The sequence below is a fragment of the Mastomys coucha genome, unplaced genomic scaffold (genome assembly GCF_008632895.1).
Source record: "Mastomys coucha isolate ucsf_1 unplaced genomic scaffold, UCSF_Mcou_1 pScaffold5, whole genome shotgun sequence".
Classification (NCBI taxonomy): domain Eukaryota; kingdom Metazoa; phylum Chordata; class Mammalia; order Rodentia; family Muridae; genus Mastomys; species Mastomys coucha.
The window spans coordinates 17826295-17854074 of NW_022196911.1; the positions used below are offsets into that span (position 1 = coordinate 17826295).

General features: G+C 45.8%; 2 protein-coding genes across 4 annotated transcripts in view; one reads left to right on the forward strand and one right to left on the reverse strand.

Moving 5' to 3' along the window:
- Positions 1 to 19995, forward strand: part of Spaca6 (sperm acrosome associated 6) — a 26344-nt gene extending 6349 nt beyond the window's left edge. Inside the window, exons 2-9 of one of the 3 annotated variants that reach the window (XM_031354735.1) lie at positions 289 to 366; positions 7324 to 7392; positions 7975 to 7998; positions 8767 to 8844; positions 8926 to 9035; positions 9349 to 9505; positions 9578 to 9788; positions 10062 to 19995. In XM_031354735.1, the coding sequence (XP_031210595.1) occupies positions 289 to 366; positions 7324 to 7392; positions 7975 to 7998; positions 8767 to 8844; positions 8926 to 9035; positions 9349 to 9505; positions 9578 to 9788; position 10062 (728 nt within the window). In that variant the 3' untranslated portion in view covers positions 10063 to 19995. The remainder of the gene's footprint in view (positions 1 to 288; positions 367 to 7323; positions 7393 to 7974; positions 7999 to 8766; positions 8845 to 8925; positions 9036 to 9348; positions 9506 to 9577; positions 9789 to 10061) is intronic. The other 2 variants (XM_031354734.1, XM_031354736.1) reach the window with 2 other exon arrangements.
- Positions 15158 to 27494, reverse strand: Has1 (hyaluronan synthase 1). The gene is made up of 5 exons (XM_031354737.1): positions 27447 to 27494; positions 22265 to 22972; positions 20199 to 20424; positions 19606 to 19738; positions 15158 to 16135 (listed from the first exon to the last, which is right to left on the reverse strand). The coding sequence occupies exons 1-5, from the start codon at positions 27453 to 27455 to the stop codon at positions 15460 to 15462; spliced, it is 1752 nt and encodes a 583-aa protein (XP_031210597.1). The 5' UTR covers positions 27456 to 27494; the 3' UTR covers positions 15158 to 15459.
- Positions 27495 to 27780: the final 286 nt, after the last annotated feature.

Sequence of the window (27780 nt, forward strand, 5' to 3'; positions counted from 1 at the left end):
AGGGAGAGGGAGGGAAAGAGAGAGAGAGAGACAGACAGAGAGAGGGGTGGAGGAGGGAGAGGGAGGGAAAGAGAGAGGGGTGGAGGAGGGAGGGAAAGAGAGAGGTGGAAGAGGGAGGGGAAGAGAGAGAGAGAGAGAGCACTCTCTAGGTAGGGCACATTGAACTGGGCTATAGAATCTGGGATGGTCATAGGGCTTAGACATATGCAGCCATGAGTCGGAAATAGAGAACACTATGGAACCAAGTTTGTGCCATGATGTCTCAGCCTGCTTCTCATCCACCTTCAGACTATGATGAGAGGAGCCATCTGCATGATGAATTTACACAGATGACAATTTCTCTTCACGAGATGGCTGATCTACGGGGTGAGTGTTTTGTGGACTCTGAAAGCATTAGTGATGGGGAAAGTGAACTTGAGGGAGTGATCCTGGAAACCTGTTTGAGTTAGGTTATTTGTTGAGAAAAGTCCAGAGGTGAGGGGAGTCAAAGATGGCAAGGCACTGAGGGAGGTATACAAGTCACAGGAAGTCTGGAGCTTTTGTGGGGTCAAGTACGTGTGACCTATCTGATTCTCTCTGGACTCTAAAACTTGGATGTGTTCCTGCCTCTCACCTGGGTTTCACTCACTCACTCACCTGTAAGATAGAAAATTTCTCGGCTCTCAGGCTGAGTAATTCTTGTCATCTCTGAAGGTGGAACGTTCTCATCTCCTAGGATGAGACATTCTCTTTATCTCCCAGGGAAGTCGGAGCTCATTGGGAAGGAATGGTTCTTTTTTGAGAACAAGACAGACAGACAGACACACACTCTACTCATGGCTAATTGAGACACGTTAGGAAGAGTGGAGCTAGCCATTCAGATGAAGACATAGTCAGGGCCAGACTCTTGTTGGGACATTAGGGAAGATCATACCCATGTAGCTGCATGGAACAGACTTAAGGCTCTGGGGACATGAGTTTCAAAAAGATGTGATTAACACTAATCATACCAGGTGCTCCCAACCGATATGCACACAGTCTCCATGGTATATTAGATAGTAGTAGGATGGCTATGTGAGAACTCCTTTTTTGTTTATTCGTTTGAATGATCAATTGGCCACTCCCAGAATCTGAGAGTTCAAGGTTTTTTTTCTTATCCACAATGGTTCATTTTGTTTCCACTACGTTTTATATCAGAGAACTCCCAGACAAAGAAAGGGACCATTCATTCAGGGGTGTCAGGACTATGCAGAATTTTCTGTGTGTCCTCACTCCAAAGAAAACTCAAGAGGAACCTGAGAGATAGAAGGAATGTAGAATGCTGGGATATGCATTCTGTTGTTGCCTGGAGATGTCTCCATATTGGAAACTTGGAAAAAACAACCAAGGGTAGCTTTTGGGAGTAGAAGAGCTCTTTCTAATGTGGGGCAGAGATTTGGGGGCAGGTGGAGATTGGGGTTAGAGAAGAAGTGGTCTGATGTAAATCTGAGACCAAAGTAGAGCGGATAGGGGGGGCTAGAAAATTAAAAAGTGGGTCTGTTTGTGGTGATCTTTTATTGGGTTTGGCTACTTAGGAGTGAAGTCCTAAGATGAAGAAATTAGAGGCAAGAGCTGGACTAGGGACAGATGACTGGGGTAATACAATAACCATGAAGTAGTAATACTGAAGAAATCCACAAGGCACCTAGATGCCTGGATGTTAAGATCAGTCAAGGAGACTTAAGACATTGACCTAGGAGACCTGGAGAACAAAATGGGGATGTTCAGTAGGGAAGGGGAGCCTCTCAGACCCCCCATAGAGGAAGAAAATAGAAACTGTCTAGTAATTTCCTCAGACGCCTATAGAATATTTCAGAAGCACTTGTGATGTCACAGGTGGTACCAAGAGATGCTTGTGTTTAAGGATAGAGCACCGACAGTAAGCAACCAAAAAGTATGAGGGGTGAGGGTGTGGCTCAGTGGTAAGAGCCTGCCTAGAATTCCCCAAGGAGGTTCTACACTCACTACAATTCTTTGTAATAAATCTCTCATACAGAATTCAGCAGTGGAAGACTGCTGGGCTATGACTAAGATGTGGAGTACTGGCCTAGTGGTTCTGTGTCTCCTGGTTAGTCGTTTTATGTTGATTATTCTTCTAAGGGCTATTCCATTACTAGCCCTTAGGAGTTTTAAAGCCCTACATTCCAGGTGAAAAAGTTAGAACTGAGCTGGGCTTGAAGATATGTAGTAAGAATTTAGGATAATTTGTGCATCAGATGAACCAGACTAGTGCTGTCTGGTTCATCTGACGAGAGCGGGTCACAGGTGATAATACCTCTGTGTACACATCATAGGTTTATAATGTGAGTACAGGTTGAATATTATTAGTGCAATAATCTGAAATCTGAACTTTTCCTAAACCGGATATGGCTTGTCACTCCAAGCAGGTGGGCGGGATGGGGCAAGGGTTCAAGAGTTTGAGAGAGGGCTTGTGAGATGGCTCAGTGGGTAAGAGCACCGACCGCTCTTCTGAAGGTCCTGAGTTCAAATCCCAGCAACCATATGGTGGCTCACAACCACCCATAATGAGATCTAACGCCCTCTTCTGGTGTGTCTGAAGAGAGCTACAGTGTACTTATTTATAAAAATAAATAAAATCTTTGGGCCTGAGCCAGCGGGGTCTACAGGAGCAAGTGGGGAGAGCAGGGACCGAAGTAAGCGGGGTTGACCAGAGAGAGCAGAGGTCCTAAAAAGTCAATTTCCAACAACCAGATGAAGGCTCACAGCTATCTGTACAGCTACAATGTGTACTCATATGCATAAAATAAATAAATCTTTAAAAAAATGAGTTTAAGAGCACGTTGGACTATGTAGTGAAAACTTTTTAAAAGTCTAGACATGTCGCTCAATTGGTAGAGTGTTTGTCTGTTATGTACAGAGTCATAGATTTTAAAACAAGCACCTGGTTAAACTTCTTGATTGCATATATCTGTAATCTTAGCACTCAGGCAGCAGAGGCAGGAGGACCCGTTCCTCATTACAGAGTGATTTTTAACTCATCTGAGGCTACAAGAGACCCTGTCTTAGAGGAAAATAAAATGATCCAGGTGGCTCACACAATGCCAGAATTTGGAACCGGGCAGGAGGCTTGAAGGAACCTAGAATATATAGGCTGTCTCAAAAAATTCTAGTGGCATACATGTGTTCTTGCCCATGTGTATGTATGAAATGTTTCAAAATCCAAAGCCTTTTTGGATGTCATTTTAGCTGTACATAACATCACATGACATGACAGGTGACAGGTAAAACTCGGAACTTCTTAAGACTATTTTGTGAACTCAACCTTCAGATGTAAGGTTTTAGGAAACTATCGAATTTGCATTTTTACTATTTACATATATGAATGTTTGCCTACATAACTGCGCACGATGTTCACGCCTAGTGCCTGAACTGGCTAGAAGAGGGTGTGAGCAACCATGTAGGTGCTGGCAGAGAACGGAACCCCAGGTCTTATACAAAAGCTGCAAGCACTCTTAACTTCCTAGCCATCTCTCTTGCCTGTTTTTATTTTTTAGTGTGTGTGTATGTCCCCGGGTTTACTGGAAACCACTCTCAGCTATGTGAGACCCTGTCACAACGAACAAAATAAAAACGGGTCTAGAGAGAGGTGCCTCAGTGGTGGCTTGCTGTGCAGCACCCTCAAAATAAGTCAGGTGACCCCTTACCTGCCTATAACCCCAGATCCACGGTAAATGAAGACAGGGGACACAGTGGAGCTCGATGGCTTCCAGCAAAGCTGAGAAAACATGAATTGGATTGTCAGAGAGACCCAGTCTCAGCAGAATAGGCGGGGTAGTATGGGACACCTGTTGGGTATGAATAGATGCATGTCCTGCAGGTTTATGCATATTCACAGACACATAAACAGATCTTTTTTACAAATTTTGCATGAGTGACTAAGTATGGATGCTGGAGTTTATCTGTGACTGTATAACCTTGACATTTATTTTACTCTTCTTTTCTTTATTTTGAGGGAAGCTTTCACTATGTAGCCCGGGCTGACCTTGATCTCTGAGGCTCTCCAAGAGCCTGTACCTCCTCATGCCTCAGTTTCCCCAAGTAAGATTTGAAAGGGGTAGTAAGTAGTAGATGATACCCTGCCTTAATGTAGGGAAGTCCTCACTAAGTGCTTATGGGCACTGTCCAAGGCAAGCAGTAGGATAGCTCAGAATGAGAAAGATTCCATCTCACGTAGCACTCAATCCTAACCACACTCAGTCTTTGTGGCAGGCATGGCCACCATTGCTGTTTTATGCAAGGGGAAACTGAGGACCAGATAGTTACCACCTGATCAAGCTCACTCATGGAGGCAGGCTTGAGATGTGTGGATAGATATGTGTCTGTGTGAAACAAGTGTAGTCATCGCTGTACATGCCAAAACCCAAACCTAGTGTCAGAATTCCTAACACCTGCTCCTCTCCTTTGTACTGTTACGGTTCAGTTGGCACAATCCATGTTCAGATTACCCTGTTTAGGATCTTTGTCTCCAAAGATCCCACTCCCCACTCCATGTGTACTAGATGTTTAAACTGACCGCACCCCTTCCCACATCACAGGCCTCTATGGGGAACTCAGTTTGTCCTACCTACTCAGGCCTTCCCGTGTGTGGCTTCTGGATGTATGTTGGGTGAGATGCGCAGGATACAGGCCTCTGAATCTGACTGAAGGCTCCACTCTGACCATACCCTTCTCACAGTACTATTGTCTCTAGGTCATGCTCTTCTGGTTAAGAATTGGCACCAGATTCTTCATTTTTGATCCAGCTTCTTGGCTCTGGTACTTCTTGTAGGTAACCCATAATGTATCATGCTTTAGTTTATACTTCAGACTCCCTCGTAACAGTTTCATACACACATATATTTTGGCTTTACCTTCAATGCTGTGACAGAATACCTGATAATCAGCTTAATGGAACAAAAGTCTATTCTGGATCACTGTTTGAGGGTATAGTCCATCAGGTCGAGAAGACATGGCAGGAGTGTGAGATGTCTGCATACACAGGAAGCAGGGAGAGATGAATGCTGGTGTTCTGGCAGAACGCCAGTCTATGATATGGTAGGTACCACGTATAGGGTATGCTTACCCACTCCTCCACGGGTCTAGAGGTTGATTTCCATAGTGATTCTAAACCCTATGAAATTGACAAAAAAGATGAACTTTCATCCTTGTCTAGGGTCCCCTCAAAGGACCTCATTTTAACCTCTCTAACAATGCTATCTCCAAGTACAGTGGCATTCTCTTCCATAATGTAATGGGGATTAGGATGTCACATATGAATAGGGTTGGGGTATACACTGTCATAACCATTTCCACCAGAAGACTGGTCTCTGGAGAGCTCCAGCTCATGATCTGGTGGTATTATGGTGGCTAGAATCAAGGCTTCTGGAAAATGTGAATGGGTAGAAATGAATGGTAGTTTGGGTATGGAAGGAAGACTTGGAAGTACTGTTTGAATGGTGGTCACTGACCTGCTAACTACTGCTTTATGTCACCGTAGCCCATGTTTTAGAGTTTTGTACATTTGTAAATGTGTGTGGGGGCGGGGGTGGGGAGGAGGTATTGGTGGATGTGTGAACTGAAGCCTTTGAAGGTCAGAAGGAGAACCTGGAGTGCCCTGAAGTTACAGTTGAGTTGGAGTTACAGATGGTTGTGAATCTCCTGACATGAGTGCAAGAGCAATCCACTGGTTTAACTTCCGAGCCATCTCTTCAGCCTCCTTCCCATTTTTAAAAAGAGATATCAAGCTTTTATCTGCTGTCTCAAAGTCATATATTGGCAACCAGCTTCATATTCAGAAAAAAAATAAGCACACTTTTAATCCCAGGACTTGGCCCACAGAGGTCAGCCAGTTTCCAAGTTCAAAGCCAGCCTGTTATACAGTGTTCTAGGACAGCCAGGACTATGCAGAGAAACTCTGTCTCAAAAAGCTGGGAAAAAAATTCCTGCTGGTGACCTATATAGTTCCTGCTGGACTCTAGAATTCACTCAACATATACTTTGCTGTTTTCTTTTGTGTGTTCTGAGGATGCAGTATTCAAGAGGTGGAAGCTCAGGGAACATTGAGAAGAGAGGGTGGAAATATTTTTAAGGGCCAGAGTTCCAGGAGGACTAGACAAAGTGGTGTGTCCTAGACATGACAGGACTAATGTTCTGCTGTACACAAAGCAGCTGTGGTTACCTGCACAAGATCAAGTCTGTCAACATTCCAGCACTGTGGGGGAGGGGCTGACAAGCCTTCACCTCTGAGGCCATACTTATAGCGGATGACTGTTGCAAGAATTAGAGCCAGGTATTTTCTTTTTTTTCTTTCTTTTTTTTTTTTTTTTTTTTTTTTTTTTTTTTTTGGTTTTTCAAGACAGGGTTTCTCTATGTAGCCCTGGCTGTCCTGGAACTCACTCTGTAGACCAGGCTGGCCTCGAACTCAGAAATCTGCCTGTCTCTGCCTCCCAAGTGCTGGGATTAAAGGCATGTGCCACCACTGCCTGGCAGAGCCAGGTATTTTCAAGGGTGCAGTCCATGGTATATCTGTAGGCTGATTATGCTCTAATGGATGGTTGGGAGGAGTAGGAGGTGGGTAGGTTTTGAAGATAGGAGAGGAGATAAATATAAAAGATATTGCAGGCATGTATGAAATTGTCAAAGAACAAAAAGATATTAATTAAAAATACACCAAACACCAGGTGTGGTTGTGTGTGCCTTTAATCCCAGCACTGGGGAGGCAGAGGTAGTAGCAGATGTCTGAGTTCATAGTCCGCCTGGTCTATAGTGAGCCACTGTCTGGAAACAAAATGCCCAAAAGATGGGCTTAACCCTTAGCATATGTAAGCATCTAATTTACATACGTATACGCGTAACTGCTAACTGGTGGAGCCGATGTATACTGTGCACAGTGAGAGATAGAGGTCGAGGACTTTAGTACAGATGTGGTGTGATCAAAACCCTTGCAGCCATACATGAGATGATAGAGAATGGTGGGGAACTGGGCAAAAGATGTTTATAAATTAAAGAGTTCCAGGTAACCTGGAGATAGAAAGTGGACAAGAGTGCTGCAACAGAGAAATAGGAAACTGAGCCAGCATAGTAGGGCTTGGTAAGCCCTGCCGAGGATTTGATCATTATCCTCCCATTTCCACTAAGACGTGAATGGCTAGTTCTTTCAGGAGGCAGAAAGAACGCTTGGGAGAAGTTTGCCAGCCTTCCCTTTGGATCTATGGGAAGAGGAAACAGCCTGTGCTTATGGGAGAGACAGCAAGACCCAGGGAAAGACCCAGGCTCTTAGTCCAACCACCCTGCTTCATCCTTCAGTGCCCTTTTGGATTGCCTTCTCCAAATCTGCAACAACAATGAAGAAGATCATTGAAGGCCTTCCAAAAGGTAAACCAGCCTCCAACTCCATCCCCTACAGACATACTCCATACCACACAGGTGGATATTCTGAATCCAGCCTAAATGCTGGGAACAGTGGATTTCCTATTCTAGTACAGGTCATATGACAGTCCTGGCCCACATCTCCACGGGCTGCTTCTGAGTTCTGTTTCTGACTCTGCACTCAAAAGCATCCTCTCTAGGTGGTGCTGCTCTGTCAGGACCTACTAATTAGGTGCTGACTCTTTAAAGGACTGGTTGCCTGGGATCTACTCCCACCCTCAAGGGTAATGAATACAAGGCTGGTTCTTCCTCAGGGCTTCTGTGTCCCCACCACATTCCCTTTTTCATAGATGGCTAACTGCAGGCCTTAAGCCTGATGCACTTGGCCTTGCTCCATCCTTTGGATGAAGCTCCATGGACTTGGCCTTGCACCTTAAGAACAATGTATTATGTTCCCAAGTGCTGTATTAGGAGCCTAGACCTATTCTCCAGAGGATAAGGTTCCCTGCCTGTAATATCTTTTGGAGGTGCTTTAGGTAGGTCCCTCTGTCAGCTACCTGGATCTTAATGCCTTCTTTCTTTCCACAGCCCAGGTCTGCATCCCTCCTTGTGGTAAGGAATTAGTTCCAAACTCAAAACAGCAGGGGAAGCATGGTGATGGGTGGAAACCTGGAATGTAAGATTGAAACGATGAGTGGGCCTAGATCCAAAGGAACCCAATAGAAAAGCGCATAAACTAGGTACTGTTCAAAAACTTAAAAGTAACAGGCCCTGGTGGTTCAGGTCGGTCATCCTAGCTACTTGAGGCCATCTCAGGAGGATTACATGTCCAAGGTCAGCTTGGGCTACAGGAGTTCTAGTTCATGCCTGGCAATTTAGGGGGACCTTGACTCAAAACAAAAACTAAAAAGCATGCTGAAAATACAGCTCAGCAGTGGAGTGCTTGCCTGGAATACTCAGTGAGGGGCTGGAGTTGTGGCTCAGTGATAGGTCCCTTGCCTAGACTCTTCCAGAGGGGCTGGGGTATGTATGGCTTAGTGGTATAGACTACTTGCCTAAAATTCTCACGTGGGGGAGTGGGAGTATGTTTTAAGTGGTAGAGAGCTTTGCTAGCATATGCATAAACCCCAAGGTTTTGTTCCCAGTGACTAGAACACGAAACACAACATTTATGCTATAGCAAACTGGCTCAACTGGCCACACAAGCCAGAAGATTAGCCAGGGCCCAACTGGACAGAGATTTTGAGGGTGCAGAAAAGACTGGGTCTATCTTCCACCTCCTCAATAGAACCCTGGAAATCCCCATAGATTTAACAAGGTTCAGAGAATTGATAGGAAGACTTCAGGGGGAGCCCACCACTCCTGGTCTCTTTCCGCTAGGCGTCCAGGAGGCGACTAGGCAGTTCCACTGCCAGGGCTGCTATTCTGCAATCTGCGATCTGCCTTTAGATTGCCCAGGTGAGAGGGCGGGCAAGGCTGGGATGCTGTGAGGCGGGGCTTGTGCGGGTCTACAAGAGCTACCCGGCCACCTCTTTCCAGTTCAGGACATGTTGGTGAACCGAGGGGACCAGGCTTTGTTTTCTTGTATCGTGGCTTTCCAGTTGCCAGAGTCGGAGGTCTCTTATTCCTGGAAATTTGCGGGAGGAGGTGTGAGTCCGGAAACAGCCAGCTGGAGGGATTGGGAAGGATGAGGTTCAGTTCAGTGCAGAAATTCGGTTTCGTGCAAGAAGGGTCGAGAACCTCGGGAGAGATGGACGCTAAATATATGGAAGACCCATGCTCAGTGTGCATCATGAGTCAGGCTTTAGGGAATACCTAGAAGGGTTGCTTAGTGCATCCAAAAGAGCTAGGGACTTGCGAGCTGAGTCAGTGCTTTGGGAGGGGGCGTGCATTAGAGCTGGGCAGGGCTTTCCGTTCCAGGTGCATTTAAGCTCTTCAGCCTCAACCCTGCCCGTCCCACAGATCCGGACTCGGGACATATCCTACTTCCGTGATTTGCCGGGGGCTCACGGGTACCTGGCACGAATCCGGCCAGTGAAACCCAGCCACAGTGGGACCTTTACCTGCGCGATCGTGCACGACCAGCGCCCCCTGGCGCGTCTCTACTTCTATCTGAACGGTACGGGCGGGGCGAGGATATGAGGTAGGGCCGAGGGCGGAGCTCTGCTCTCTAATGTGTGCGCTCTGGCAGTGACCGGCCCTCCTCCGCCTGAGGAGACTAAGCTCCAGGTCACGTTCCGGGAAGTGCTGCTTTGGACGCCGCCAAAGGCGGAAAAGATCCAGCCCTGGGAGCCCAGCCTAGGCGAGCTACTTACCAGCCCCCGGGCTCTGACGTTTGGCAACCTATTCCTGCTCGTGGCCACCGCTGCACTTGGATCTGCTAGTGTTATTGTGCTAGTGTGGTGAGTGCCAGCTAGAACCCTCCCTTCCCCCAGCTCCTCTGGTCCACACCGCAGGCCTCTGCCTCTAGGCTCTAGAGTCCAGACCCCAGCCTCCTCCCTCATTCCTAGTAGTCCAACCCAAGTCTTCTCTTAGACCAAGTCCAAGCCTAGCTCTCCTCCCTCAAGACTCCAGAGTACAGACTCTACCAGGTTTCTAGGTTCCAATTCTCCCTGAAATCTAGGCATCTGGTCTCCACTCTTTAAGACCTAGGGAGCCTAACTCTCTTTTCTCAGAATCAGGAGACCAGGCCCCAGCACTACTTCTTCGGATCTAGGAGTTCAGGTCTGTTCTGTGTTATAACCCTTGAGTCCCGATACCAAGCCTCCTTGGAAACTCAGGTCAAAGCTCCGTGCCCTTTGAAACTCAAGTGTGTTTTATCACACTGGGCCTTCCTATAGCACAGACTCCTTTGTTTTCTCAGGCTGTTCTTTCGATGGTACTTAAGTGGCAACTAACAAATCCTGATCCTACATCTGTTCTGGAAATAAAGTATATATTTAAGTTAGTTCATGGGTGTTTGTTTGTTACCTTTCAAATACTCAGGTGAATATGTCGATGGGATACAAACTATTTTAGTTTGTGAGACATTCTGGAGGACTTTGGGCATCAGCTCAAACCGTTTTCTGTTCTCTAGCAGATTTCTTTATATTTCCATCTCTAGAAAATACCCTCATAGTACTACTATATGGTAACCCCTTCCCCACAAAAACAAAACAACCCAACCCCCCCCCCAAAAAAACACAAAAATCCTAAAAAAAACCTTTCCCTAACCTCTTTTTTATATCAGAAAAGGCACTTATAGCCTTCTGTTAGCAGCAACCACTGAGCAGCACTGTCAGCCCTTTACTGGGAGGGTCCTAGGCAGGAGCTATACCACTGAGTCACACCCTATCCCTTGCTGAAGTATTCTAGGAAGGGGCTCTACCACTGAGTTACACTCCCAAACTCTCTCACTAGGCGATAGCTCTAGTAGTGGGCTACACCTCTAGTCCCTTATTGTGGATTCTAGACAAGTATTATACAGCTGAGCTACATGCCTAGTCTGGTTTCTTGTGTGTGTGGGGGGATTGGATAGATACGTGTCCATGAATTTGCATGTAGAAGCCAGAGGGTCAATACCAGTGCCATTTTTCAGTCAATTCACTGTTTTGTTTTTGTTACAGGGTTTCTCAATGACTAAGAAGTGCCTGGCTAGGCTAGCTAGCCAACAAGCCCCAAGTATCGATATGTCACCACCTCATCAGCTCTAGAATTTAAGTGTATGCTTTTTACATGCAGATTCTGGGGATGGACTCAGATCTTAAATGCTCATTTCCAAAACAGTATTTTTAAGTATGTGACATTGGGTTACTTCTCTGCCCTAAATCCATCAATAGCTTCCTGTTATCACTGGAACCAAATCTAATTTCTTATTAAAACTCCCAAGGCCCCACACATTCTGGCCCTTGTTCATCTTCCCTGCCTTGTCCCTTCGAAAGAAAGAAGAGGGCTGTCCATCCTACCTTGCCATTCTGTTTTCTCCCTGTAGTATCCGTTAAGATTCTCAGTCACCCCAGGATCTTGGCACAGTTCTTATTTACAGTAATGAGTTTCTTTCCTCTATCCTCATGTCCTCTTAGTCCCCTGACACCACCCTACTCATTTCTATTACCATTACATTATCCCTGTAAATAACCATGACAGCCCTCCAAAACCTGCACTGTTTTATTGTGTAGCTTTTATCTCTTCTCATCTCTGCCTTGTTACTTTTCAGGGGGCCTTAGCTTTAGTCCCCTGAACTTTGAGAGCTCTGTTCCATGTCTGAAACTTCACCCACGCTCTGCCTGGCTCTTGAAATGACTCCCCTTTGAACGTGAACTCACTTCCCACCTATTGCACAGGCCCCAGCCCACAATTCACTTTCTCTGACTAGTCAGTCCCTACTCCTTAGGCCTTCACCCTGCACTCCCCACCCCCTGGTTCCAGATAACATGTTTGATGGTTAATTTTTTTGTTTTTGTTTTTTTCAAGACAGGGTTTCTCTGTGTAGCCCTGGCTGTCCTGGAACTCACTCTGTAGACCAGACTGGACTCAGAAATCTACCTGCCTCTGCCTCCCAAGTGCTGGGATTAAAGGCGTACGCCACCACTGCCCGACTTGATGGTTTTTTTTTTTTAAGGTGAAGTCTTTAGCCCAGGAACACCTAAATAAAACTCGCATAACTTTAAACTTTTGATCCTCCTGACTCCACCTCCCAAGTGCTGGTAAGACAGGTATGCACTGCTGTGCTCAGTTTTATGCAGTGATAGAGGCAGAACTTAATGTTTTGTGCCTGTTAGGTATGTATGTACTGTAACAAGTCGCTGTATATCCCGAGCCCTAGCCTAGACATGATTAGTTATTAGCACTTTCCACCTCCTTTCCCCTTTTCAATGGTGATAGCAAAAGGTAGAGTTTTCTAATCTTCTAAACATGGCTTAGTGTTGCTAGTGACAGGCTACACTATCTGACTGGTGTCCTTCCCTCCTTCCATCAACCCTTCTTTCCTTTTTGAATGTTCTCTGTGTTGTGTATGAGTGTGTGTGTGTGTGTGTGTGTGTGTGTGTGTGTGTCTAATGTTAGGAAAAGCCTGACAGCAGGCAGGGAAAGTCAGAGGTAGGAAGAGGAAGCTGCCTGATCATAGTTTGATCCACCAGGTAGGCAGTGAAGAGAAAGAAGGGAACAGTGAGGCTGTAACCTTGATCGTCCCACCTCTAGCTTCCAAGTGCAGTTATCATGGGCCTGCAGTAACATATGTGGTTTTTGCAGTGCTGGGTTGAAACTCAGCCTCATCCATGCTAGATAAGCACCTTAGGAGCTAAGGAACAGCCCCTATCCCAGAACAAACAAAACAAAAGCAGAAGGAGCAAGCTGCTGAGACTCCTGTTTCTTCCTAACACTCAAGTGATGACAACATCCCTCAGTGGGAGGGCCATGGTTTTAAGAATTCGGATATCATTAATAAACTTAATTTGATGACCAATTTTGTGGAATGGGAGATAGGTACAGTGGGAGTGCTGATCTTGTGATTGGCTTGGGTTTTCAACAGTGAGAGTCAACATTAGTCATAGGGAAACGGAGATCCAAACCACAAAGAGAAATCAAACTGCAGCCACTGGGAGAGCTTGTAATTAAAATGTTAGGTAATAAGAGAGATCAAAAGGCTCATCACATCTGCTAGCAGTGAGGTGAGACAGATGTAGCCCCTGTGGGAATGTCTGCTGGTTCCTACCAGAATTGTGTTCTCTTGACTACACTGGACAAAGATAACCTTGAACTCCTGATCCTCTCACCTCCACCTTCCATGACTATCCTAGGAAGCTTGTGGCAGCCAAGGCTGGCAGATGCAGTGGCTAATCAGAGCCTTTACCTCAAACATAATGGAAATCGAAGACTGAATGCTGAGGTGACATATTCTTTGACCTCTAGGTGTGTGCACACAGTCGCATGAATGTACACATACATGCATGAATATATACCTATGCACATGCATGAACCCAAAGTTGATGAAATAGCTGGGGCTGTTGACGTGGCTCGGTTAGTGGAATAATTGTCTAGCATGCTCAAAGACCCTAGTTCTGTCCTCTGAAGGTGAGCAGTGTGTCGATTCATGTGTATAATTCCAAAACTTGGAAGATGAAGGCTGGAGGATCAGAAGCTCAGGGTCATCCTTGCCATGCTTGAGGCTAACTTGTACTCTATAAGAGTCTGTCTGAAAATAATAATAGTTAAACAGAATTACTGTGAGACATAGTACTTTTTGTTTGTTTTTTTCAAGACAGGGTTTCTCCGTGTAGCCCTGGCTGTCCTGGAACTCACTCTGTAGACCAGGGTGGCCTCGAACTCAGAAATCCGCCTGCCTTTGCTTCCCAAGTGCTGGGATTAAAGGCGTGCGCCACCACTGCCCAGCAGTTCTTAGGTGTATACTCAAGGGAATTAAAATCTTAGGCCCACGAGAAAACTCTTTGAAGAATGTCATAGTTCCAAGAACAACAAGTTCCAATCTAAATATCTTTCCCCTGATGATAAGGTAGATGAAACATAGGTTGTGTCCCTATTAGGGTATACTGGTTAAAAATAAAAAAGGAATAAATAAATCAGAGAGTCAGTAGCATGAATGAGCTTTGAAAGTGTTATGCTGAATCATGCCATCAAAGAAGACCACAGACTGCCTGATTCCATTTATATGAATTATCTAGAACAGGCAAATTCACAGCCAAAATTCAGTGGCTATCTCAAGGGTATGCAGGAGGAGGGACACTGGGAGGAAGCCTGACTACCAGTGAGTGGGTCAAGAGTCACCTAGGGAGTGATGGGAGTGTTAGATTATGACTGTGGCTACACGAATGGTCAGTTTACTAAAACAATTATACCAGCCTTTTCATGGAATATTGCTCTCCACAAAAAGGAAAGGGGTATGGTAGTTAAGAAGGAAACTGAAGGCAAGAGAGCCTTGGTGAGACAAGCTTTCATGTAGCCCAGGATGGCTTTGAACTCACTTTGTAGCAAAGTATGATGTTTAATTTTGATTGTTTAGTTGATACCTGGGAACAGAGTCTCTGGATTAGAGTAGCCTTCCTGTGAGTGATTTTATCGGGGTTCACTGAGGTGGGATAAGTCTCCCTGAATGTAGGTGGCACCATTTTATGGGCTGGGACCTAGACTGATTAAAAAGTGAGCCGAGCAACAAGCATGACATGGGTGCATTAATCCATGGCTCTCTGCTCTTGCCTGGATGGGATCTGACTTGCTGCTTCTGCTTTGCACCGCCTTGACTTCCTGCAATAATGAACGGTGGCTGGAATTTTAAGCCATATAAACCTTTTTTTCCTTGTTGCTTTCGTCAGGTTGCTCACAGCAACAGGACACAAAAGTAATTGAGAATGGGTGTGAACTTCTCATTTCTCCTGCCTTCAACTTCCAGGTGATAGAGATTTTAGGTGTATATCACATCCTCTGGCTAATAAATGAATTTCCTTTAATTTACATTTAAGATGTATGAATGCTTTGTCTACGTGTACACATCTCTACACTATACCCATGAATGCCAGAAGAAGATGTTGGATCTTCAGGAATTGAAGTTACACAGGTGGTGAGCCACCATGTGGGCACTGGAAATTGTACTCTGTTCCTCTGGAAGACAAGCCAGTGCTCTTAACTGTTGGCTCCCCAGCTTTAATAACTGTTTTCTGAAGATTGAATCTAGGTTCCCAGGAAGGAGCATGCTCTGTGGAGGCTCAAACATCCATCACACCAGACAGGACCTTGTGTCCCAAATTCTCAGTGACAAGAAAGTGGGAAGAGATACTTGGAAGAAAATAAATAAAAAATTTATTATATAATCTTACAGTACAAACATTAAATACCAACAGGGAGAAAGCGGAGACCTTCTGGCCCTGGTCCTTCAACCCCACTCCCTGATCAATAAATTACCCCTACCCAGAGACCCAGAAGTTTGAGTTCCAATACAGTCCATACTGAAGAATCTTCAATGACTCCCTCATTTCAAAGAGAAGGTAAACTGAGTCCCCATGAAAGCCACGACTCCAGGGTATACGTCATAAGGACTCCTGTCTCCTTTAAGAGCTCTCAGAGGCATCTTCATGCCCAGACTCATACTTGGACACGGTAGCCACCGCTCCGACGTCTGCACAGCCTCCGCACCCCTACCCAATAGATAGTCAACATTACTACCCAGTAGACCACATAGGCACTGGCCCCAGCAGCAAGGTGGTAGGCTTCAGCTGCTCGGGATGGGCCGCTCCAGTCAGCTCTGGCCTCCTGGACCACACTGCGGGTTAGGCCTCCAAGCAGTAGTAGCGCCCAGAGTGCCAGGGGCAAAACGGGGACGTAGTTAGCAGCTAGTTTCTTCCGGCCTGAGGTGCCCCAACCACTTTGATTCATGGTAACCAACGCCAGGAACTTGGCAGGCAGCAGGCCGCACATGTAGAGTGGTGCATAGAGTGACAGTAGCACCATGCGCAGGCAGCCACGCAGCCAGGCTGCAAAGGCCGCCTTGGCCAGTGCCACGCCCTGCACGCAAAGCAGCACCCAGAGCAGAGCCCACGGGCGCCCTGCATAGAAGAGCCTCAGCACTGTGGCAGCCACGAAGAAAGGGAAGAGGCCTGAGACCACTGCTTCATAGGTCATCCACGCGTGGTGGCGGTGCCACCACAGGGCGTTGTATAACCACTCTCGGAAGTAAGATTTGGACCAGCGGGTCTGCTGGCTCAACCAACGAAGGAAGGAGGAGGGCGTCTCCGAGTAGCATCTGGAGCGCGAGGTATACCTAACAGGCACAAAGGAAGAAAGGCATCAGTGTTTTTCTCCCTGAGGTCGGGGCAGGAGTTTTAAATTTTAAGATCATTTTATCTGCGTGAATATTTTGCTTGCATGCATGTATGTGTGCTACATATGTTCGTGGTGCCTAAAGAGGTCAGAAGAGAGCATCGCAGAGTTATAGATGGAACTCTAGGAGATTGTGGACTGCCATGTGGGTGCTGGCAATTGAAACTGGGTCCTTTCCTAGAGCAATGAGTGCTCTTCATTTTGGAGGTGTCCGTGCTGTCCAATTGGCAGATTTTCAAAGTGACCACTTTCACTACTATTGTGGCTTCTCTCTCTCTCTTTTCTGTGTTTGTTTTGTGGTCACTGTGACAAGACACATGACAACAATGGCTTAAGAAAGGAACAGCTGTGGCTCATAGTTCAGAGATAAAGTCTGGCATGGAAGAGAAAGCACGGAGACAGCAATATGAGGCATCTGATTACATTGCATTCATGGACAGGAAGCAGAGAGAAATGAATGGTGTGTGTGGCGAGTGGTTGTGCATGAGTACGAGAAAGTATTGAGTGGAGGTCAGTGAACTATTTACAGGAATCAGTTCTCATCCTTAGACCTAGACAAGACAACCTAGCTTGCCCAGCTTGCTTCTTTGTATTCAATCTGGGCTACCTCACCCCACAAAATGGCGCTGCCCACATTTAGAATGGGTCTTATCATTTTTATGAACCTAACGTAGAAAATCTCTGACTGACATGCTCAGAGATTTGTCTTCTAAGTTATCATACATCCTGCCAAGTTGACAGTACTAGCTATCATACTTAATCTCTGAGCTTCAGTTTGATGTTGAAAGGTTTGTTTTATTTTTATTTTGCCTATGTGTGTGTGTGTGTGTGTGTGTGTGTGTGTGTGTGTGTGTATCTGTGTGTGTGTGTGTGTGTATCTGTGTGTGTGTGTGTGGGGAGTTGGGGGGCTGGGTGCCAACGTGTATGGATACACAAAGAGGCCAGAAGAGTGTCTCAAGTACCTTGTAGATGGAGGTAGAGGCAATTGTGAACACTAGATGGCGGTGCTAGAATTCAACTTGAGTCCTCTGGAAGTCTCTTCAGCCTTCTAAGCATCCTTTCTATGGACCTATACCATTATTTCATATTTACAACAGCCCAGATTCCATGAAGATTGAAATGCCAAGCAGTTTCTAGTAACTGCTCAATTAATGTGAGCTACTGCTGTTTTTCCTGTGACTAACACTATTACTATAGACATGACTAATACTATAGTCATCGACACTAACATCGTCAGTGACTTGACTAAGTTCTGACTAAATTGGCAGGTCCTGTCATGAGGAGCAAGACGAGACTGGCTGCTACCCAGGTTAGTCTCTGTGTAAGAAATTCTCAAAAGAGCAATTGGGCTCCTTGTGGCTGAGGCAACGTGTGCATCCATACATGTTGGCACCCAGCCCCCCAACTCCCTACACACAGACACACAGACACACATATTAATTCTCATTAATCTGTCCCTGCATGACTTAGCCACATTCAGTAAAGGTTAGATAGAAACCCAATTAGGGAAAGTCACAAGTGGTCAGAAGTAGTTGGTTCATTAGGCAACATCAGTCAAACTAGTCTATTGCCAAGGGCAGTACTTGACAGAGTCTCTCCTTGAGTCATGTGGCACCTTCCACACCCTGTTTGCTTCTGCCTTTGCTGTTGGTACCCAGACCATCTGTCTGAGGATGCTGGTACATGCCAGTCTTCTCCTTAAAGCCCTCCACCATTCAATGTTGGTGAAGGTCCTATGAGCCTATCATAAGGGGACCCCGTGTTGGCCTTCTGTCCTCTTTCCTGGTGCTCTAGACTAGCATGAGATTATTCTCCAAACTGAAACATTTCCTCTTGGAGGGAGGAGGGGACATTTAAAATGTTAATGGAAGCTCATGAGACTAACAAGACCCAGACTCGGGAAGCTTAAAATATTACAAGAAGAACCCTGCTAAGGGATGTGTGCATGGCAGGGGCAAGGGAGAGGCTTCAGTGGAGCTACTTGCCAGGTATGCAGGGAGCTCTACAGATACAGCTCTTGTCAAAGCTGCCTCAGAATCATTCAGACATAAGTAAACCCAATGATCTCACTAGCACCATGTTAAACTTGGGTAGATTTTGTTTTGCTTTGTTATCTGTTTGTTTTGGTATGTCATATGTGCCCTGACTGAGGCAAATGGATGCCTGTTCTCATCTGTGCCAGTTAGTTTCAAGTTGCCACAATACAGAACCAATTGAGAGGAAAGCCTCTATTGAGGAGCTGTCTAGATCAGGTTCCCCCCTTGGCATGTATCTGTGGGGAGCTGTCTTGACTGTTCACTGGGGTGACAAGACTCATGCGAACTTGAGTAGCACTACTTCACAGGGCAGTCACTGAACAGTGTGAGAGTAAGAGAAAGCTAGCTATATAGTAAGCAGAAGGTGGCAGCCTGAGAAGTTCCATTCATCTCTCTCTGCTTTTGAATGTGGATGTGACATCACTGGTTGCTTGAGTTCCTACCTTGAAGCGCTGGGATCAGGAATTGTTGTAAGCCAAATAAATATGCCCTCCCTTAAGTTGTTTCAGTCAAGGATATTTGTGGCAGAAACAAAAATTAAACTACTCCTTTCCTGGGGAAAGTCACAAAACATAGGACACAGGTTGCCACTCCTGACAGATACATTGTCTCCTCAAAGCAAGGAAGAATTTGTCTTCTTTTGTCTACTGCTGTGCCTCTAGAGCATCCAACAGAGACTTAGTAACGGAATTCATATTGTCACTGAGACTTCTCCAGAGTGCTTACAGGTGATCAGGCACTCTTCTCTGTTAGCAATTGCCTATTTTTTTTTCTTGCTGCATTTGCCACCAGTTTTTTCTCACCCTATCCACTCATCTCATCCCTCTTACTTCACTTCCATGTTGGCTTGCTCTCCTTAGTACAGGCCACTCAACCCACCTACCTTGTCTCTTCCATGTGGAACTAACACACCCTCACTTTGTCTTGCTTAGAGGAGACCATTTCATGAAAAGAGTTCATGAAAACCCTTGCCAACCCTTACAATACCTCCAATTTTCTCCTAATATCAAACTCTTTGAAAGCCACTGGCTAAATACAAATAGCTCCTCTGCCTTTTATGGTATCTATCCTCAGTCTCCGTCTCCGTCTCGGTCTCGGTCTCGGTCTCCCTCTCTCTCTCTCTCCCTCTCCCTCTCCCTCTCCCTCTCCCTCTCCTCCCTCTCCCTTTCCCTCTCTCTCTCTCTCTCTCTCTCTCTCTCTCTCTCTCTGACACTCACTTGCTTCACACATTTGACCACTTAACTTACTTGGTAGCATAGCCCATGCTGAGCATGCGGTGTCTCCATCTCCATCTCCGTCTCCGTCTCCGTCTCTCCCCCCCTCCCCCTCTCTCTCAGACACTCACTTGCTTCACACATTTGACCCCGTAACTTACTTGGTAGCATAGCCCATGCTGAGCATGCGGTTGGTGAGGTGCCTGTCATCCCCAAATGTGCAGTGGGTGCCCAGGAACTTCTGGTTGTACCAGGCCTCTAGGAACTGCTGCAGGAGATTGTTTCTGTATAGGCCTAGGTAGAGTGGGGAGTAGCCAAGCATCAGCCTCTGATGTGGACAATGTTCTGTGCTTCCCACCCTGTGCTTCCTCTTCTCCATCTTTGTACCTCACTATCCCCCCCAAACAGCCCCAGTCTTAGGCTCAAGCCCATTCCAATGTGCTTGTCACTTGACCATGCACTCTCACCAATCTCCCGACAAAGCCACTGCATTCTCAGTGCTCTCTTCAACTACATCTCACTCCCTTCCACAGCCCTTTTGCAGCCACTTCCCCAATCTCCATCCTTTTCCCTTTCCCAACTTCATTCCTATCCAGTAAACTCAGCTTAGCTCTAACATCATCTCTACCCACTGGCCCCATTGTTATGTTATCTGAAATCCAGACCCCAGCCTTTTGTCCTCAACTTTACCCTGCCTCTGCCTCCCTTTCTTCCTGTTCCCCACCCACAAACCCTCCAAACTGCTTTTACTCACCCAGAGGACCACTGATGCAGGACACACAGTGGAAGTAGCTCTGACAAGCTCGCTCTACATTGAAGGCTACCCAGTATCGAAGGCTGCTCAAGAAGCTGACCCAGGAGTCCAGAGGGTTAAGGATCCTCACATCCCCTCCAACAGCCCCTACCCGGGGGTCTTCATCCAGCACTCGCACAAGCTCCAGCAGTGCCATGGGGTCTAGCCTTGTGTCTGAGTCACAGACCTGTGAAGAGGAACGAAGCCGGATCAAACCAGAATCCTGAACAGGACTGTTGCTTGGAAAGGCTTGTGGACACAGACTGCCTTCATGGATTATATAAAAAGAAGAAAGTGAGCTGAACACAGGCATTCATCCTGACTGAATGCAATGGCCCATGCTGCCTTGATTCCCCTCCATCAAGAATTATGCCATGATCTGTGAGCAAAAATAAGCCCTTTCTCCCTTAACGTGTTATTTCAGGAGTATTTTCTTCCCTTTTCTTTTTTTCTTTTTTCTTTTTTTTTTTAGAGACAGGGTTTCCCTGTGTAGCCCTGGCTGTTCTGGGACTCACTCTGTAGACGAGGCTGGCTTCGAACTCAGAAATCCGCCTCCCAAGTGCTGGGATTAAAGGCGTGCGCCACCACTGCCCGGCGGGAGTATTTTCTCACAGTGACATGAAAAGAAACTAAGACATAATATGTACTCATATTATGATCAATAGTATGATGAAATAAATGTATTTCATAGATGTATGGATGACAAAAAAGTCAACATTAAAGAAAAGGCAAAAAGTGGGGGGGGGGGGAGAACAACCCCTATATAAAAAAAAGTAAGTGAAAAAATAAGTGGGTGAGGTCCACACTGGTTGTATAGAAAATACATATGTGGGTAGAACAGTAAAAGAATTTCCATATTGCATGAAGAAAGAAAGTAGCATTATATAATGTCTGGCTAGGTTGGTGGGTGCATAAGTGAATGAGTTGTTATATTAAATGAATGAGTGAATGAATGTATGATCAAATAGTTTCCTCCTGTCTTCAGTGGCTGTATGAATGAAAGAAGGTAATGGGTTTGTTTGTTGTCTTCATTCAGTGTGGTTGTGGTTTGAATGTGAAATGTCTCCCATAGATTCATGTATTTGAACACTTGGTCTGACTCTTACCTGCAGGAGTAGTGTGATTAGCTTTCTCAAGCTCCTGAATTCCTTCCTTCCTTACTTCGATATACTATACCACCAAACTGTGAGTCAGATTAAACTGTTCCTTCTCTAAGTTGCTTTGGTCTGGTATTTTTGTCACAGGATTCAGTATACAAATGGATAGAGTGAATTCACTGTATCAATGCACGTACCATTGAATGAAATAAAGGACTCGTATCGAATGGATAGCCAAGACTGGCTAAATATCCACAGTAAATCAATTCACCACTAGTTGGTGAATGAATGAGTGAATGAGAGTCTGAATGTGTGGTGATGGAAGAAGAAAGCTTTTAAAGCCTGGCAGATAGCTGGGCAGATAAGAGTGTGTGCTTTACAAGCTTGAAGACCCAGATCTGTATCCACAGCACCCATGTTAGAGACTAGGTGTGGCTACATATGCCTGTCTGTAACATAATGGTGTGTGTGTGTGTGTGTGTGTGTGTGTGTGTGTGTGTTGCTGGGAATTGTGTTGCTGGGAATTGGTGACTGCCAGCCTAGCTCTAAGCTCAGTAAGATAGCTGGTCTCAAAGGAATAAAGAAGAGTGAGAGTGATGGAGCAGGACACCGGATGTTTTTCTCAGGCAGGCACGCGCGCGCGCGCGCACACACACACATACACACACACACACACTCTCTCACACACACATACACACACACACACATACACAGATACACAATTAAAAGAAGCCAAAATTGACTCTTATCTACATTAAAGAGCGGATGGTCTATTGGAGGTCGGATCAAAGTTCAAACCGGACTGAATTTCTGATCCTTCTGTCTCCACCTCCCAAGCATGGGCTTGGATCCACCCTACTCTTCCTGAAGTGGTGGTGGTGGGAGTATGATATCATACCCACAAGTGTCCCAGGGAAACCCCACACTCACCTGCACGTAGTCCACGGAGTCGCCTAGTGCCTTGAAAGCCGTGTACATGACTTCGCGCTTGCCTCCCCAACGCTGAGCCACGCACACACACCTGCGGGTCCTCACCAGCGCCTCCACCGCCAGCCGCCCGGGGTCCTCCGCCTCCACTTCGCGGTAGGCACCCTCACCCACAGAGCCCATCGCCTCCGCTGGCTCCCAGGGCTGATGGTAGTTGCCATCCCATACATAGGTGGCGGGGTCTTCATCGGCGAAGACTTCTCGAAACATGTCCACCATGTACAGATCCTCGGCGCGGTTGCCATCCACCACCATGAGCACGCGCAAGCGCGTGCGTGGGTACAGCAAGGCGCGCGCGGAGGTCAAGCACTGGCGCAGGTAAGCGGGGTCCTCCTGGTAGGCTGAGATGGTGAGTGCCACGCTGCGTGCAGTGGTCGCATCCAGGGGTCCCTTCGCCAAGGCGCGCCGCGCAGCTGCTGCCACCCTCCGGTGCTCCAGGTAAGCGAAGAGGCTCTGTGCCACTAGGTGCGCGCTGAGGAACGCCCCATAGAGACCAAAGGCCAGGAGGCCGTGGCGATCGGAAGCCAGGGGTACGCCTGCGGCATAGGCCCATGTCATGAGGCCCAGGATAAGCAGGGCGAAGGTGATCGTGAGCGCCCGCCGGGCCAGGCCGGAGCAGCGTCGTGCTGCCTCTGAGGGCTTTGGCATGTCCTGTGGGTGGCCAAGGAGAAGGATCAGCCCTGGGGCCCTGGTGGAAGTGACTTTACACCTCCTAAACTGGATGCTGACATCTCAGAAATTTTTAATGATGTATTTTATATTTTAGAGGTTTGTTTATTTTTATTTAATGTGTGTGGGTGTTTTGTCTGCACATAGGTCCATGGATCATGTGTCTGGTGCCCGTGGAGGCCAGAAAGGGTATGAAATACTCTGGAGTTTGAGTGACAGGTAATTGTGAAACCGGTTGATCTTGGGAACCATACTCAGGTCCTCTGCAAGGACATCAGATGCCATTAACCACGGAGATACCTATCTCTGGGGACTTCTTATAAAGAAGATACTCTGAGCACCACGTTTGAAGCAGTTGTGGCTATATTCTTGGTTTAATGCCTAATTTTCTTAGTCCCCTCCTTTTTTAGTGGAAAAGGTCTATGTAGCCCCAGCTGGTCTAGAATGCCCAATTTTCTAGCCTCAGTCTCCTGAGTGCAGGTAAGAAAGGAGAGAGCCTCCAAGCCAGGTTTTTACTGGCTGCCTACTAAAGTAATTTACAATGTCTCCCCCTCCCCCAGTTTTAACATCTCTAGTATATAAAAGGATTATACAATGCAACTCCCCAGGCTTTTCCTGTTTTTGTTAGTGGCCTATAATATGGGGCTATCTGTCAGGTGGGATAAAGGTGCCTGCCTCTGAGTCTGACAACTGAGTTTGGTCCTTGGAACCCACAGGATTGAAGGAGAGAAATCAACTTGCTGTTCTTTGAATAAAAACATGCCTTAGTGTGCCCTCGCACAAAAAAAAAAGTAATTTTCACAATTAGAAAAACAATAAAGTTAAGAATAACCTCACAAACGAAAGTTTCTCTGTGCCAAGACACAATAACATGTACTAAACAGCTAATACAAAATGTGTATCAAGTGCTTGCTTTCTGTCTTTCTTTCTTTCTTTCTTTTCTTTTCTTTTTCTTTTTCTTTTTTCTTTTTTTTTGGTTTTTCCAGACAGGGTTTCTCTGTGTAGCCCTGGCTGTTCTGTAACTCACTCTGTCGACCAGGCCAGCCTTGAACTCAGAAATCCGCCTGCCTCTGCCTTCCAAGGCATATGCCACCTCTGTCAGGCATCAAGTGCTTTCTTAACCCTTTTATACAAACTTGCTTATCTTAAAGACAGGTCTCCTGTAGCCCAGCCTGGCCTACATGTAGCCGAGGATAACTGAACTCTTGATCCTCCTGTCCCAACTTCTGGAGTGCTGGGATGTCAGACCTGTACCACCGTGCTGAGTTTATGCAAGTGTTCTACCAACCGAGCTACATTTCTAACTCCGGGTAAGTACTTTTATCTTCCCCGTATTCCAGATGAGGCACATAGTCATAGAAATGCAAAAGCCCAAAGTTACATATAAGAGTATGGGACTTGAACCCATGATTCCAACCATTAATCAGTCCTCTATGCTGATTTCTCCTTTTAGGAGAGAATCCAGTGACAGCATTTACAGTCCTGGTATAGATAACAAACGTGAGGGTTGACAGAAGCCTGTGACAAGTGAGCAGCCTATGACTCTGTGGTATTCTGAATTCCCAGAGGCCTGACCTGTGTCCCTTTCCTACTGTCCAGTTATTTGGCAGGGCCACGTGCATTTACATGTCAGAGGAGGCTGAAAATGTTTTTTTGTCTTCTTGTCCATAAAATGGGTGAGTAGCAACTTCCGCAGCTCACCCCTGTTCTACAGCTAAACCTATGCAGTGGGTCTTATTGCTGTGCCCTGTGGTACTGAGGCCCAAAGAGATGACTTCTCTCTCCAAAGGTCACTTAAGTAGTAAGCAGAGGACGTAGGGTTCAGACACAATCTAATCTGGCTGTTGTGCATCTTCTCTCTGAGGCTACCCCAGATCCTCTCTCCCTGACTGACTGTGGGATAAGAAACATAGTACAACATAATCAACATTGACCACAGCTGAACGGCAGGCAGCATCACCTGTGTGTCAGTTTCTAAACTTAATTTAAATTTTACTGTTAATGGGCTGAGGAGTTTGTTCAGCATACACAAAGAAGCTGAGTGAGCACCCATCTGTAATTCTAGCAATAGGGAGGTGGGCAGGTATGCCTTGGGCTTGCCGGCCGGCCATTAAAGCTGAAATTGAACTCCCAAGTTCAGTGGAAACCCTCTCTTTAAAAAAGTAGGGGTGGAGGAAAAAGATAGAGGAAGACATTAATCTTGACCTCTGACTCCACTGGAGCCAGCACAGCGAGACATTAAAATGGCCGTGATGTAGGCCAGTTCTCCTAGCTACATTTGAGGCTGAATGATATAAGAAGATCTCTAGTTCAAGGCCAGCCTGGTTAACTTAATGAATCCATTTCTCAATAAAATAAAAATAAAGAGGCTGGCAAGGTGGCTTTGTAAGTAAAGGTAGGTGCTACTGAGCTTGAGGACCTCAGGTTGACCTTCAAAACTCAAATAGAGGATGCAGAATGCAGAAGCTTGCAAGTTGTCCTCTGACCTCCAAACTCGACAGCAAACACACACACACACACACACACACACACACACACACACACAAACACACACACAAATACATAAATGTTTTTTAAAAAAGTGAAAAGATGGTGGGAATAAAACCCAGTAGTAGAACATTTTGGCAAGCATGCATGAAGCCCTGGATAGAATCCACTTTGTATGTAAATACATAATTTAAATATATAATTTAAGACAAATTTTTCATTTAGTTTCATTTGGTTACTGAAAAACTTTAAAATATGTTTTGACCAAGTGTGATACATGACCCTTCTCTTCTTAACTGTCAATTTTACAGAAACCTAAACCCAGATAAACCATTTTTAATATACTGTATTTTTCAGTCTTTGTCTGGGGTGGGTAATAAAACAAGAGGCCTCATTAGTATTTTGTGTTAGCAAAATTTTAAAATAATCATTGTGTTTTCTAGATAATGTTCCTTAAACTCCAAGATGGCCTTTGCTTCACTGTGTGTCTGAGAATGTCCTTGGATTTCTGATGCTTCTGCTTCTAACTTCTGAGTCATGATAGAGGCAATAGTTTTAGCAGAGAATGCAGTGTTCTCCAGCCCTCAAATAATACCTCCTGGTGTCTAGTAGAAAAGTTTATAGTCGTCTCACACACTGGGTTAGAGCAAATAAATTACTAAAATTAATTTCCTTTCATTTTCCTTTAAAGTTTACAGTTATTAATTTGTTTATTTTGTGTGTATATGTGTGGTTAAATGCATGACACAGTGCATGTGCCTTGCTGTATACTTGTGTGTGTGTTGGGGGTGGGTGGGAGGAGGGTTGGAAGGCAGTTATGGGAATAGGTTCTCTTTTTCTTACCATGTGGGTCTTGGAGACCAAACTCAAATTTGTCAGGCTAAGCAGCAAGCATCTTTTCCCACCAGAGCAGCTTATGGCCCCTCTTTACTTTTTCAAGAGGATTTAAAATAATATATTGCAGTTCAGTTTATGTTTCTGAATAGGAGAGATGAGTTAAGTTTTTTTAATGGGATTTTAAAGGAGATACAGGGTCTCTCTGTGTTGCCCAGACTACCCTCAAATTCCTAGACTCAAGCATCCCTCTGTCTTAGTCAAGTATCTAAGACCTCAGGTACATGGTACCCAACTAGAGATAGAAAATTTAAATAACCAGTAACAATTATCCTTTTAGACTCTTTTGTTCCTGTCTTATTTTTGTCTCATACTCAGCTCTCCCTGGGCTCCTAGGGCTACCCTCATTTTAGGAGGAGGTTTTTGATGCCAGCAATATGGAGACATGCACCTACGGCTGTACCCACAGTGCTCAGAACCACACAAGTGAAAGCACCATGTTTCACAAGACTACCGTGGCTCTGGCTGAACACAGGGTTCCTCTGACAGTCATTCAGAGGACCTGAGGGCACAAGGCATCAGCATCAGGAAGAAACATATCAATAAGATATAACAATATGTCAAAAAATACCCAGACAGCCACCATGGGTCTGGGGTGAAGGAGCAGAAACAGAAGGTTTCAGAAGAAATACTGAACAGTTAAAATGAACCCCAACCATAGGAAACAAGAGGGGTTGAATATTAGTGACTGCACGTTTTTCAACTAAGTAGATTCTGATCCCATAAAACAATCAAAACCCCAAATGCACGTGCTACACACAGTCAAAGTCTTCTTTCACTCCTAGGGAACACAAACATATATTTACAGAGTCATACACGTCTATGGATGGCAAACCTTACGGCAATGAACACAGAGATGGACAATCACACACTCTACTTCATGTGCTCACTGAACACATACGGTTGCTGTCATACATAGATATACATGGACTCACCACATACATATAAAAGCACATTCTTACTAGACCCCAATACATATGGTCACACATATGGTAGTAATTACCCCTCATGGCAGCAGACACCACACACGAACATGAACATGCACACACACACACATACACACACACACACATACCTGTCTCATGGCTGTGGGTCCTCCTGGATGTTCTCTTCTCCGACTCGCTCTGCAATGTGAGTGTGTCTGAAGCTAGCTGGAGGGGGGCCATTTGAAGACCAACACATTGCGGGGGTGGAGGAGGGCTGACGTCAGACAAGTCTGACCAGGGGCTCTGAGGTCAGGCAGTCCTACTACTCCACCCTCTTCAATTCCCGACATTTTCCCCATCCCTCTCATCAGATAGGACCTCCCTTCCCAGCCCCTCAAATTGGCCTTTCACAATCCCCCTCTCTCAGCCCTTCCCCCAGTTCTAGCTTTCTTATCTCCCTCAGCTGTCGGTATTTTTGTCTCC